The sequence below is a fragment of the Solea solea genome, chromosome 2 (genome assembly GCF_958295425.1).
Source record: "Solea solea chromosome 2, fSolSol10.1, whole genome shotgun sequence".
NCBI classification, from domain to species: domain Eukaryota; kingdom Metazoa; phylum Chordata; class Actinopteri; order Pleuronectiformes; family Soleidae; genus Solea; species Solea solea.
Genome location: NC_081135.1, coordinates 38,958,932 through 38,973,860, shown reverse-complemented (window position 1 = coordinate 38,973,860; position 14,929 = coordinate 38,958,932). Strand labels below are relative to the sequence as shown.

Here is a 14,929-nt window from a genome sequence, read left to right as displayed (position 1 = left end):
TGCTGGGAAGAAGCTGGCGTGGCACGGGAGGACACAGAGCGAGCCGGCACATTACTGCAGCATCTGTGAGGTGTGTGTGTGTGTGTGAGAGACTCTAAAATCTTGTGTTATTGTATTATATTTATATTTCTTTGTCGTTTGCCTCTCGTCTGTGTCTCTGCTCGTCACCTTTGACCTTTGACCTTTGTCCAGGTGGAAGTGTTCGACCTGTTGTTCGTCACCAGCGAGAGCAACAGCAGGAAAACCTACGTGGTGCACTGTCAGGACTGCGCCCGCAGGGGGAGCTCTAACCTGGACAACTTTGTGGTTCTGGAGCAGTACAAGATGGACGAGCTCATGCAGGTTTACGACCAGTTCACCCTCGTAAGTGTCGCAGTGATCGCCGACAAACGCCACAGTGTCAGTGTGTGAGCGCCACGTGATCGCCGGCGTCTTCTTCTTCACTTCTGTCTCTGCAGGCGAGTCCACTTCCTTCCTCTTGATGGAAGAAGAAGAAGAAGAAGAAGAAACGACGACGGGAACTTTGACGTTGTTTTCCTCCCTCTGCTATTCAGGAAGTGAGCTGCGCTCTGTAGCCATCCCATAAGGCAGCTGTGTGAAAGCTGTGTGTGTCTATGCAACCTGTGCTCAGAGACCCCCCGGTGGCCTGGAGGGGAACTGCAGCTCCTCCTGTTTCTCCTGCTGGTTCAGCTGGACTTCACCACAGGAGACGACGTCTGTACAGATTTACTTTAACTGAGAGTTAGTGAGTCCACACAGAGCTGCACCACCTCCTCCCCCTCCTCCTCCTGCTCCTCCTCCTCCTCCTGCTCCTCCTCCTCTTCTGTTAGAATCAGGAAACACATTTTTAACAGCTGTTTTTCGTCACGTTTCTTTTTTACGATATTTTCCTGCGTTGTTTTTTTACGTTGTTTCTTTACGTCGCGACTTTGATTTGTTGACAAACATCAGCGACGTCACAGATAAATGAATAAAAAGTTTGCACAAAGACAAAAGAGTGAACGTTAATGAGTTTTTGAATGTTTTCATGTCATTTGACTTTATTTATAAAAACATATTTATTCATGAAATGCTGTCGTTTCTTTGGGTTTTTTTGCCATAAAATTTGAAGGAGCCTTTTGATGATTTTTTTTAAATCCCGACACTTCGTATGTTTTCTATATGAATGAAAAGTGCTGAGTCAGCGTTGTACAGAGGTTTGTTTGAAGGATGTTTTAATAAAAACTGTCTTTATTTACATTTGCATCTGCGCGCTCGTCTGATTTTCATTTATATTAAAGTCACATGACTCCACTTTTTTTCGTGTTTGGATGAAAATCTGCCATGATTGGAAATGCATAAGTAAATATAATAATAATAAAACAACAGTTTATATAAACAATAAATGTGCCCAGGAAAAGAAGAATGGTTAAATAAAACAGTTTCCTGTTGGAAAATAAGGCAGATTTATTTATTGTTCTGTAGACGCTCCATGGTTCTGGTGCAGGAGCAGAACCACAGTCTCATTATAAACGTCCTCATGGTCGTGTCAGCTGATCTGAGTGAGTGTTAGAACATCAGTGATAGTCGTGTCTTTGTCTCAGATCTGATAACGTCGTTGTCCTGCACATGAAAAGAGGAACTCTGAAAAGTGACGGTTTGTAAAAGAGGAACTGAATTATTTTCCTTCCTGGTTCAGTTTTTATTTGTGCTTCTGTGAATACATGAGTGTCTGTGAATACATGAGTGTCTGTAAGGACATGACACAAAACAGGTTTTTACCAGAATACAATGTCTTTAAGACCACGTTCACGTCTTTATTTCACTGTGAGACAGACGTACAACAGGAAAGTGAAGTTTGTAAACCACTCACTCTCCCACACCAAACCCCAGAGAGAAACCCAGTGATTTAAGCTCACAGGGACACAGGAGCTGCTGGTCCTCTGCTGCCTCGTGTGGTCACTTTGTGTCACTGAGGTCAATCTGAATGTTGATCTGAAAGTTTTTCAAAAGCCAAAGTTACAAAATAAGACATTTGAACTTAGTGATGGAGGCAGCAGTGGATCAACAGCTCCTGTGTGTGTGATATTAAAATCACTGATTTTCTCTATGGGCTTTGGTGTGGGAGAGTGAGTGCTTTATAAACTTCACTTTCCTGTTGTAAAAGTCGAACAGTGATTCACTCTGTCACTCGTTCACTCTGTCACTCAGCAGCAGAAATTATGTTTGTGTAGATTCACTCATTCATTCTGTTTCAGCTTCTTCTTTCAACTTTTACATCAATTACATTAAAGTTTAGTCAAAATATTCAAAGAAAAAAAATTAAAACATGTTAAAAGTGAATTTTTGTGAAATATTTGCAGAAAAGGCTCAAAAACACTCAACAGTAAGAATTAAATTCTTTTAAAATATAGATTATATTTAAGTTATTTAACATGTTAAATATGTGAAATGTATTCATTTTATTTTATAACTTCTTTTTTATTTGTTATTTTCACGTCTGTTAAATATGAAGTCAGATAAATATTTAATTACATTTTTCTATTTGATAAAACTGCTTCATAATAATGAGCTGCAGTTCCACGTGTGAGCAGCAGGTGTCAGTGACGTCATGACAAACATTTTTATTCAGAGGAAACAATAAAAACACACAAATGATAGACACAACTTTATTTAAAAAAACATTCACATTAATAAAGTTAAAGATCATGTTTGAATGAATGAATGAATGTGAACATAATACAATTTTATATAACCATAAAACATTAAAAACTGTGGTGAAATTTTGATCGTACCTGACATTTTTGTCACACAAAATGAGACAAAAAGTGATAGTTTAGTATGTCGTCCAAAATGTGACAAAAATGTCATAGTTTAGTATGTCGTCCAAAATGTGACAAAAAAGTCATATTTTAGTATGTCGTCCAAAATGTGACAAAAATGTCATACTTTAGTATGTCGTCCAAAATGAGACAAAAAAGTCACAGTTTAGTATGTCGTCCAAAATGTGACAAAAAAGTCATAGTTTAGTATGTCGTCTAAATTTTGACAAAAAAGTCAATGTATAGTATGTCGTCCAAAATGAGTCAAAGAAGTCATAGGATAGTATGTCGTCCAAAATGATACAAAAATGTCATAGTTTAGTATGTCGTCCAAAATGAGACAAAAAAGTCATAGTTTTAGTATGTCGTCCAAAACATACTAAACATACTAGTATGTCGTCCAAAATGAGACAAAAAAGTCATAGTTTTAGTATGTCGTCCAAAATTAGAAAAAAAAGTCATAGTTTAGTATGTCGTCTAAATTTTTTGACAAAAAAGTCAATGTATAGTATGTCGTCCAAAATGAGACAAAAAAGTCATAGTTAAGTATGTTGTCCAAAATGTGACAGAAATGTCACAGTTTAGTACGTTGTCCAAAATGTGACAAAAATGTCACAGTTTAGTACGTTGTCCAAAATGTGACAAAAATGTCATATTTTAGTATGTCGTCCAAAATGTGACAAAAAAGTCATAGGTTAGTATGTCGTCCAAAATGAGAGAAAAAAGTCATAGTTTAGTATGTCGTCCAAAATGAGACAAAAAAGTCATAGTTTAGTATGTCGTCCAAAATGAGAGAAAAAAGTCATAGTTTAGTATGTCGTCCAAAATGAGACAAAAAAGTCATAGTTTAGTATGTTGTCCAAAATGAGGCAAAAAAGTCATAGGATAGTATTTCGTCAAAATTTTGACAAAAAAATCAATGTATAGTATGTCGTCCAAAATGAGTCAAAAAAGTCATAGGATAGTATGTCGTCCAAAATGAGTCAAAAAAGTCATAGGATAGTATGTCGTCCAAAATGATACAAAAATGTCATAGTTTAGTATGTCGTCCAAAATGAGACAAAAAAGTCATAGGATAGTATGTCGTCCAAAATGTGACAAAAATGTCATAGTTTAGTATGTCGTCCAAAATGTGACAAAAAACTCATAGTATAGTACGTTGTCCAAAATGTGACAAAAATGTCATATTTTAGTAAGTCGTCCAAAATGTGACAAAAAAGTCATAGATTAGTATGTCGTCCAAAATGAGACAAAAAAGTCATAGGATAGTATGTCGTCCAAAATTTGACAAAAATGTCATAGTATAGTATGTCGTCCAAAATGTGACAAAAAAGTCATACTTTAGTATGACGTCCAAAATGTGACAAAAATGTCATAGTTTAGTATGTCGTCCAAAATGTGACAAAAAAGTCATAGTATAGTACGTTGTCCAAAATGTGACAAAAATGTCATATTTTAGTATGTCGTCCAAAATGTGACAAACAAGTCATAGGTTAGTATGTCGTCCAAAATGAGACAAAAAAGTCATAGTTTAGTATGTCGTCCAAAATGAGACAAAAAAGTCATAGTTTAGTATGTCGTCCAAAATGAGACAAAAAAGTCATAGTTTAGTATGTCGTCCAAAATGTGACAAAAATGTCATACTTTAGTATGTCGTCTAAATTTTGACAAAAAGTCAATGTATAGTATGTCGTCCAAAATGAGTCAAAAAAGTCATAGGATAGTATGTCGTCCAAAATGATACAAAAATGTCATAGTTTAGTATGTCGTCCAAAATGTGACAAAAAAGTCATAGGATAGTATGTCGTCCAAAATGAGACAAAAAGTCATAGTTTTAGTATGTCTTCCAAAATTAGACAAAAAAGTCATAGTTTAGTATGTCGTCTAAATTTTTTGACAAAAAAGTCATAGGATAGTATGTCGTCCAAAATGAGACAAAAAAGTCATAGGATAGTATGTCGTCCAAATTTTGACAAAAAAGTCATAGTTAAGTATGTTGTCCAAAATGTGACAAAAAAGTCACAGTTTAGTTAGTTGTCCAAAATGTGACAAAAATGTCATATTTTAGTATGTCGTCCAAAATGTGACAAAAAAGTCATAGGTTAGTATGTCGTCCAAAATGAGACAAAAAAGTCATAGTTTAGTATGTCGTCCAAAATGAGAGAAAAAAGTCATAGTTTAGTATGTCGTCCAAAATGAGAGAAAAAAGTCATAGTTTAGTATGTCGTCCAAAATGTGACAAAAATGTCATACTTTAGTATGTCGTCCAAAATGAGACAAAAAAGTCACAGTTTAGTATGTCGTCCAAAATGAGACAAAAAAGTCATAGTATAGTACGTTGTCCAAAATGTGACAAAAATGTCATATTTTAGTTTGTCGTCCAAAATGTGACAAAAATGTCATAGGTTAGTATGTCGTCCAAAATGAGACAAAAAAGTCATAGGATAGTATGTCGTCCAAAATTTGACAAAAATGTAATAGTATAGTATGTCGTCCAAAATGTGACAAAAATGTCATAGTTTAGTATGTCGTCCAAAATGTGACAAAAAAGTCATAGTATAGTACGTTGTCCAAAATGTGACAAAAATGTCATATTTTAGTATGTCGTCCAAAATGTGACAAAAAAGTCATAGCTTAGTATGTCGTCCAAAATGAGACAAAAAAGTCATAGTTTAGTATGTCGTCCAAAATGAGACAAAAAAGTCATAGTTTAGTATGTCGTCCAAAATGAGAGAAAAAAGTCATAGGTTAGTATGTCGTCCAAAATGTGACAAAAATGTCATACTTTAGTATGTCGTCCAAAATGTGACAAAAATGTCATACATTAGTATGTCGTCCAAAATGAGTCAAAAAAGTCATAGGATAGTATGTCGTCCAAAATGATACAAAAATGTCATAGGATAGTATGTCGTCCAAAATGTGACAAAAATGTCATAGTTTAGTATGTCGTCCAAAATGTGACAAAAAAGTCATAGTATAGTACGTTGTCCAAAATGTGACAAAAATGTCATATTTTAGTAAGTCGTCCAAAATGTGACAAAAAAGTCATAGGTTAGTATGTCGTCCAAAATGAGACAAAAAAGTCATAGGATAGTATGTCGTCCAAAATTTGACAAAAATGTCATAGTATAGTATGTCGTCCAAAATGTGACAAAAAAGTCATACTTTAGTATGACGTCCAAAATGTGACAAAAATGTCATAGTTTAGTATGTCGTCCAAAATGTGACAAAAAAGTCATAGTATAGTACGTTGTCCAAAATGTGACAAAAATGTCATATTTTAGTATGTCGTCCAAAATATGACAAAAAAGTCATAGGTTAGTATGTCGTCCAAAATGAGACAAAAAAGTCATAGTTTAGTATGTCGTCCAAAATGAGACAAAAAAGTCATAGTTTAGTATGTCGTCCAAAATGAGACAAAAAAGTCATAGTTTAGTATGTCGTCCAAAATGTGATAAAAATGTCATACTTTAGTATGTCGTCCAAAATGAGACAAAAAAGTCACAGTTTAGTATGTCGTCTAAATTTTGACAAAAAGTCAATGTATAGTATGTCTTCCAAAATGAGTCAAAAAAGTCATAGGATAGTATGTCGTCCAAAATGAGACAAAAAGTCATAGTTTTAGTATGTCGTCCAAAATGAGACAAAAAAGTCATAGTTTAGTATGTCGTCTAAATTTTTTGACAAAAAAGTCAATGTATAGTATGTCGTCCAAAATGAGACAAAAAAGTCATAGGATAGTATGTCGTCCAAATTTTGACAAAAAAGTCATAGTTAAGTATGTTGTCCAAAATGTGACAAAAAAGTCACAGTTTAGTTAGTTGTCAAAAATGTGACAAAAATGTCATATTTTAGTATGTCGTCCAAAATGTGACAAAAAAGTCATAGGTTAGTATGTCGTCCAAAATGAGACAAAAAAGTCATAGTTTAGTATGTCGTCCAAAATGAGAGAAAAAAGTCATAGTTTAGTATGTCGTCCAAAATGAGAGAAAAAAGTCATAGTTTAGTATGTCGTCCAAAATGTGACAAAAAAGTCACAGTTTAGTACGTTGTCCAAAATGTGACAAAAATGTCATAGGATAGTATGTCGTCCAAAATGTGACAAAGAAGTCATAGTTTAGTATGTCGTCCAAAATGAGAGAAAAAAGTCATAGTTTAGTATGTCGTCCAAAATGTGACAAAAAAGTCACAGTTTAGTATGTCGTCCAAAATGTGACAAAAAAGTCATAGGATAGTATGTCGTCCAAAATGAGACAAAAAGTCATAGTTTTAGTATGTCTTCCAAAATTAGACAAAAAAGTCATAGTTTAGTATGTCGTCTAAATTCTTTGACAAAAAAGTCATAGGATAGTATGTCGTCCAAAATGAGACAAAAAAGTCATAGGATAGTATGTCGTCCAAATTTTGACAAAAAAGTCATAGTTAAGTATGTTGTCCAAAATGTGACAAAAAAGTCACAGTTTAGTTAGTTGTCCAAAATGTGACAAAAATGTCATATTTTAGTATGTCGTCCAAAATGTGACAAAAAAGTCATAGGTTAGTATGTCGTCCAAAATGAGACAAAAAAGTCATAGTTTAGTATGTCGTCCAAAATGAGAGAAAAAAGTCATAGTTTAGTATGTTGTCCAAAATGAGAGAAAAAAGTCATAGTTTAGTATGTCGTCCAAAATGTGACAAAAATGTCATACTTTAGTATGTCGTCCAAAATGAGACAGAAAAGTCACAGTTTAGTATGTCGTCCAAAATGAGACAAAAAAGTCATAGTATAGTACGTTGTCCAAAATGTGACAAAAATGTCATATTTTAGTTTGTCGTCCAAAATGTGACAAAAATGTCATAGGTTAGTATGTCGTCCAAAATGAGACAAAAATGTCATATTTTAGTATGTCGTCCAAAATTTGACAAAAATGTAATAGTATAGTATGTCGTCCAAAATGTGACAAAAATGTCATAGTTTAGTATGTCGTCCAAAATGTGACAAAAAAGTCATAGTATAGTACGTTGTCCAAAATGTGACAAAAATGTCATATTTTAGTATGTCGTCCAAAATGTGACAAAAAAGTCATAGTTTAGTATGTCGTCCAAAATGAGACAAAAAAGTCATAGTTTAGTATGTCGTCCAAAATGAGAGAAAAAAGTCATAGGTTAGTATGTCGTCCAAAATGTGACAAAAATGTCATACTTTAGTATGTCGTCCAAAATGTGACAAAAATGTCATACATTAGTATGTCGTCCAAAATGAGTCAAAAAAGTCATAGTTTAGTATGTCGTCCAAAATGTGACAAAAAAGTCATATTTTAGTATGTCGTCCAAAATGTGACAAAAATGTCATACTTTAGTATGTCGTCCAAAATGAGACAAAAAAGTCACAGTTTAGTATGTCGTCCAAAATGTGACAAAAAAGTCATATTTTAGTATGTCGTCCAAAATGTGACAAAAATGTCATACTTTAGTATGTCGTCCAAAATGAGACAAAAAAGTCACAGTTTAGTATGTCGTCCAAAATGTGACAAAAAAGTCATAGTTTAGTATGTCGTCTAAATTTTGACAAAAAAGTCAATGTATAGTATGTCGTCCAAAATGAGTCAAAGAAGTCATAGGATAGTATGTCGTCCAAAATGATACAAAAATGTCATAGTTTAGTATGTCGTCCAAAATGAGACAAAAAAGTCATAGTTTTAGTATGTCGTCCAAAACATACTAAACATACTAGTATGTCGTCCAAAATGAGACAAAAAAGTCATAGTTTTAGTATGTCGTCCAAAATTAGAAAAAAAAGTCATAGTTTAGTATGTCGTCTAAATTTTTTGACAAAAAAGTCAATGTATAGTATGTCGTCCAAAATGAGACAAAAAAGTCATAGTTAAGTATGTTGTCCAAAATGTGACAGAAATGTCACAGTTTAGTACGTTGTCCAAAATGTGACAAAAATGTCACAGTTTAGTACGTTGTCCAAAATGTGACAAAAATGTCATATTTTAGTATGTCGTCCAAAATGTGACAAAAAAGTCATAGGTTAGTATGTCGTCCAAAATGAGAGAAAAAAGTCATAGTTTAGTATGTCGTCCAAAATGAGACAAAAAAGTCATAGTTTAGTATGTCGTCCAAAATGAGAGAAAAAAGTCATAGTTTAGTATGTCGTCCAAAATGAGACAAAAAAGTCATAGTTTAGTATGTTGTCCAAAATGAGGCAAAAAAGTCATAGGATAGTATTTCGTCAAAATTTTGACAAAAAAATCAATGTATAGTATGTCGTCCAAAATGAGTCAAAAAAGTCATAGGATAGTATGTCGTCCAAAATGAGTCAAAAAAGTCATAGGATAGTATGTCGTCCAAAATGATACAAAAATGTCATAGTTTAGTATGTCGTCCAAAATGAGACAAAAAAGTCATAGGATAGTATGTCGTCCAAAATGTGACAAAAATGTCATAGTTTAGTATGTCGTCCAAAATGTGACAAAAAACTCATAGTATAGTACGTTGTCCAAAATGTGACAAAAATGTCATATTTTAGTAAGTCGTCCAAAATGTGACAAAAAAGTCATAGATTAGTATGTCGTCCAAAATGAGACAAAAAAGTCATAGGATAGTATGTCGTCCAAAATTTGACAAAAATGTCATAGTATAGTATGTTGTCCAAAATGTGACAAAAAAGTCATACTTTAGTATGACGTCCAAAATGTGACAAAAATGTCATAGTTTAGTATGTCGTCCAAAATGTGACAAAAAAGTCATAGTATAGTACGTTGTCCAAAATGTGACAAAAATGTCATATTTTAGTATGTCGTCCAAAATGTGACAAACAAGTCATAGGTTAGTATGTCGTCCAAAATGAGACAAAAAAGTCATAGTTTAGTATGTCGTCCAAAATGAGACAAAAAAGTCATAGTTTAGTATGTCGTCCAAAATGAGACAAAAAAGTCATAGTTTAGTATGTCGTCCAAAATGTGACAAAAATGTCATACTTTAGTATGTCGTCTAAATTTTGACAAAAAGTCAATGTATAGTATGTCGTCCAAAATGAGTCAAAAAAGTCATAGGATAGTATGTCGTCCAAAATGATACAAAAATGTCATAGTTTAGTATGTCGTCCAAAATGTGACAAAAAAGTCATAGGATAGTATGTCGTCCAAAATGAGACAAAAAGTCATAGTTTTAGTATGTCTTCCAAAATTAGACAAAAAAGTCATAGTTTAGTATGTCGTCTAAATTTTTTGACAAAAAAGTCATAGGATAGTATGTCGTCCAAAATGAGACAAAAAAGTCATAGGATAGTATGTCGTCCAAATTTTGACAAAAAAGTCATAGTTAAGTATGTTGTCCAAAATGTGACAAAAAAGTCACAGTTTAGTTAGTTGTCCAAAATGTGACAAAAATGTCATATTTTAGTATGTCGTCCAAAATGTGACAAAAAAGTCATAGGTTAGTATGTCGTCCAAAATGAGACAAAAAAGTCATAGTTTAGTATGTCGTCCAAAATGAGAGAAAAAAGTCATAGTTTAGTATGTCGTCCAAAATGAGAGAAAAAAGTCATAGTTTAGTATGTCGTCCAAAATGTGACAAAAATGTCATACTTTAGTATGTCGTCCAAAATGTGACAAAAATGTCATACTTTAGTATGTCGTCCAAAATGAGACAAAAAAGTCACAGTTTAGTATGTCGTCCAAAATGAGACAAAAAAGTCATAGTATAGTACGTTGTCCAAAATGTGACAAAAATGTCATATTTTAGTTTGTCGTCCAAAATGTGACAAAAATGTCATAGGTTAGTATGTCGTCCAAAATGAGACAAAAAAGTCATAGGATAGTATGTCGTCCAAAATTTGACAAAAATGTAATAGTATAGTATGTCGTCCAAAATGTGACAAAAATGTCATAGTTTAGTATGTCGTCCAAAATGTGACAAAAAAGTCATAGTATAGTACGTTGTCCAAAATGTGACAAAAATGTCATATTTTAGTATGTCGTCCAAAATGTGACAAAAAAGTCATAGCTTAGTATGTCGTCCAAAATGAGACAAAAAAGTCATAGTTTAGTATGTCGTCCAAAATGAGACAAAAAAGTCATAGTTTAGTATGTCGTCCAAAATGAGAGAAAAAAGTCATAGGTTAGTATGTCGTCCAAAATGTGACAAAAATGTCATACTTTAGTATGTCGTCCAAAATGTGACAAAAATGTCATACATTAGTATGTCGTCCAAAATGAGTCAAAAAAGTCATAGGATAGTATGTCGTCCAAAATGATACAAAAATGTCATAGGATAGTATGTCGTCCAAAATGTGACAAAAATGTCATAGTTTAGTATGTCGTCCAAAATGTGACAAAAAAGTCATAGTATAGTACGTTGTCCAAAATGTGACAAAAATGTCATATTTTAGTAAGTCGTCCAAAATGTGACAAAAAAGTCATAGGTTAGTATGTCGTCCAAAATGAGACAAAAAAGTCATAGGATAGTATGTCGTCCAAAATTTGACAAAAATGTCATAGTATAGTATGTCGTCCAAAATGTGACAAAAAAGTCATACTTTAGTATGACGTCCAAAATGTGACAAAAATGTCATAGTTTAGTATGTCGTCCAAAATGTGACAAAAAAGTCATAGTATAGTACGTTGTCCAAAATGTGACAAAAATGTCATATTTTAGTATGTCGTCCAAAATATGACAAAAAAGTCATAGGTTAGTATGTCGTCCAAAATGAGACAAAAAAGTCATAGTTTAGTATGTCGTCCAAAATGAGACAAAAAAGTCATAGTTTAGTATGTCGTCCAAAATGAGACAAAAAAGTCATAGTTTAGTATGTCGTCCAAAATGTGATAAAAATGTCATACTTTAGTATGTCGTCCAAAATGAGACAAAAAAGTCACAGTTTAGTATGTCGTCTAAATTTTGACAAAAAGTCAATGTATAGTATGTCTTCCAAAATGAGTCAAAAAAGTCATAGGATAGTATGTCGTCCAAAATGAGACAAAAAGTCATAGTTTTAGTATGTCGTCCAAAATGAGACAAAAAAGTCATAGTTTAGTATGTCGTCTAAATTTTTTGACAAAAAAGTCAATGTATAGTATGTCGTCCAAAATGAGACAAAAAAGTCATAGGATAGTATGTCGTCCAAATTTTGACAAAAAAGTCATAGTTAAGTATGTTGTCCAAAATGTGACAAAAAAGTCACAGTTTAGTTAGTTGTCAAAAATGTGACAAAAATGTCATATTTTAGTATGTCGTCCAAAATGTGACAAAAAAGTCATAGGTTAGTATGTCGTCCAAAATGAGACAAAAAAGTCATAGTTTAGTATGTCGTCCAAAATGAGAGAAAAAAGTCATAGTTTAGTATGTCGTCCAAAATGAGAGAAAAAAGTCATAGTTTAGTATGTCGTCCAAAATGTGACAAAAAAGTCACAGTTTAGTACGTTGTCCAAAATGTGACAAAAATGTCATAGGATAGTATGTCGTCCAAAATGTGACAAAGAAGTCATAGTTTAGTATGTCGTCCAAAATGAGAGAAAAAAGTCATAGTTTAGTATGTCGTCCAAAATGTGACAAAAAAGTCACAGTTTAGTATGTCGTCCAAAATGTGACAAAAAAGTCATAGGATAGTATGTCGTCCAAAATGAGACAAAAAGTCATAGTTTTAGTATGTCTTCCAAAATTAGACAAAAAAGTCATAGTTTAGTATGTCGTCTAAATTCTTTGACAAAAAAGTCATAGGATAGTATGTCGTCCAAAATGAGACAAAAAAGTCATAGGATAGTATGTCGTCCAAATTTTGACAAAAAAGTCATAGTTAAGTATGTTGTCCAAAATGTGACAAAAAAGTCACAGTTTAGTTAGTTGTCCAAAATGTGACAAAAATGTCATATTTTAGTATGTCGTCCAAAATGTGACAAAAAAGTCATAGGTTAGTATGTCGTCCAAAATGAGACAAAAAAGTCATAGTTTAGTATGTCGTCCAAAATGAGAGAAAAAAGTCATAGTTTAGTATGTTGTCCAAAATGAGAGAAAAAAGTCATAGTTTAGTATGTCGTCCAAAATGTGACAAAAATGTCATACTTTAGTATGTCGTCCAAAATGAGACAGAAAAGTCACAGTTTAGTATGTCGTCCAAAATGAGACAAAAAAGTCATAGTATAGTACGTTGTCCAAAATGTGACAAAAATGTCATATTTTAGTTTGTCGTCCAAAATGTGACAAAAATGTCATAGGTTAGTATGTCGTCCAAAATGAGACAAAAATGTCATATTTTAGTATGTCGTCCAAAATTTGACAAAAATGTAATAGTATAGTATGTCGTCCAAAATGTGACAAAAATGTCATAGTTTAGTATGTCGTCCAAAATGTGACAAAAAAGTCATAGTATAGTACGTTGTCCAAAATGTGACAAAAATGTCATATTTTAGTATGTCGTCCAAAATGTGACAAAAAAGTCATAGTTTAGTATGTCGTCCAAAATGAGACAAAAAAGTCATAGTTTAGTATGTCGTCCAAAATGAGAGAAAAAAGTCATAGGTTAGTATGTCGTCCAAAATGTGACAAAAATGTCATACTTTAGTATGTCGTCCAAAATGTGACAAAAATGTCATACATTAGTATGTCGTCCAAAATGAGTCAAAAAAGTCATAGGATAGTATGTCGTCCAAAATGATACAAAAATGTCATAGTTTAGTATGTCGTCCAAAATGAGACAAAAAAGTCATAGGATAGTATGTCGTCCAAAATGTGACAAAAATGTCATAGTTTAGTATGTCGTCCAAAATGTGACAAAAAAGTCATAGTATAGTACGTTGTCCAAAATGTGACAAAAATGTCATATTTTAGTAAGTCGTCCAAAATGTGACAAAAAAGTCATAGGTTAGTATGTCGTCCAAAATGAGACAAAAAAGTCATAGGATAGTATGTCGTCCAAAATTTGACAAAAATGTCATAGTATAGTATGTCGTCCAAAATGTGACAAAAAAGTCATACTTTAGTATGACGTCCAAAATGTGACAAAAATGTCATAGTTTAGTATGTCGTCCCAAATGTGACAAAAAAGTCATAGTATAGTACGTTGTCCAAAATGTGACAAAAATGTCATATTTTAGTATGTCGTCCAAAATATGACAAAAAAGTCATAGGTTAGTATGTCGTCCAAAATGAGACAAAAAAGTCATAGTTTAGTATGTCGTCCAAAATGAGACAAAAAAGTCATAGTTTAGTATGTCGTCCAAAATGAGACAAAAAAGTCATAGTTTAGTATGTCGTCCAAAATGTGATAAAAATGTCATACTTTAGTATGTCGTCCAAAATGAGACAAAAAAGTCACAGTTTAGTATGTCGTCTAAATTTTGACAAAAAGTTAATGTATAGTATGTCTTCCAAAATGAGTCAAAAAAGTCATAGGATAGTATGTCGTCCAAAATGAGACAAAAAGTCATAGTTTTAGTATGTCGTCCAAAATGAGACAAAAAAGTCATAGTTTAGTATGTCGTCTAAATTTTTTGACAAAAAAGTCAATGTATAGTATGTCGTCCAAAATGAGACAAAAAAGTCATAGGATAGTATGTCGTCCAAATTTTGACAAAAAAGTCATAGTTAAGTATGTTGTCCAAAATGTGACAAAAAAGTCACAGTTTAGTTAGTTGTCCAAAATGTGACAAAAATGTCATATTTTAGTATGTCGTCCAAAATGTGACAAAAAAGTCATAGGTTAGTATGTCGTCCAAAATGAGACAAAAAAGTCATAGTTTAGTATGTCGTCCAAAATGAGAGAAAAAAGTCATAGTTTAGTATGTCGTCCAAAATGAGAGAAAAAAGTCATAGTTTAGTATGTCGTCCAAAATGTGACAAAAAAGTCACAGTTTAGTACGTTGTCCAAAATGTGACAAAAATGTCATAGGATAGTATGTCGTCCAAAATGTGACAAAGAAGTCATAGTTTAGTATGTCGTCCAAAATGAGAGAAAAAAGTCATAGTTTAGTATGTCGTCCAAAATGTGACAAAAAAGTCACAGTTTAGTATGTCGTCCAAAATGTGACAAAAAAGTCATAGTTTAGTATGTCGTCCAAAATGTGACAAAAAAGTCATTGTTTAGTATGTCGTCCAAAATGAGACAAAAAAGTCATAGTTTAGTATGTCGTCCAAAATGAGAGAAA

General features: G+C 32.8%; 1 protein-coding gene across 1 annotated transcript in view; it reads left to right on the top strand.

Moving 5' to 3' along the window:
- The window catches only part of kdm6a (lysine (K)-specific demethylase 6A), a 26,326-nt gene extending 25,081 nt beyond the window's left edge, over positions 1–1,245 (top strand). Inside the window, exons 28-30 of the mRNA XM_058623101.1 lie at positions 1–70; positions 193–363; positions 459–1,245. The exon at positions 1–70 is cut by the window's left edge and continues 57 nt beyond it. Coding sequence (XP_058479084.1) covers positions 1–70; positions 193–363; positions 459–482 — 265 coding nt within the window. The 3' untranslated portion in view covers positions 483–1,245. The remainder of the gene's footprint in view (positions 71–192; positions 364–458) is intronic.
- Positions 1,246–14,929: the final 13,684 nt, after the last annotated feature.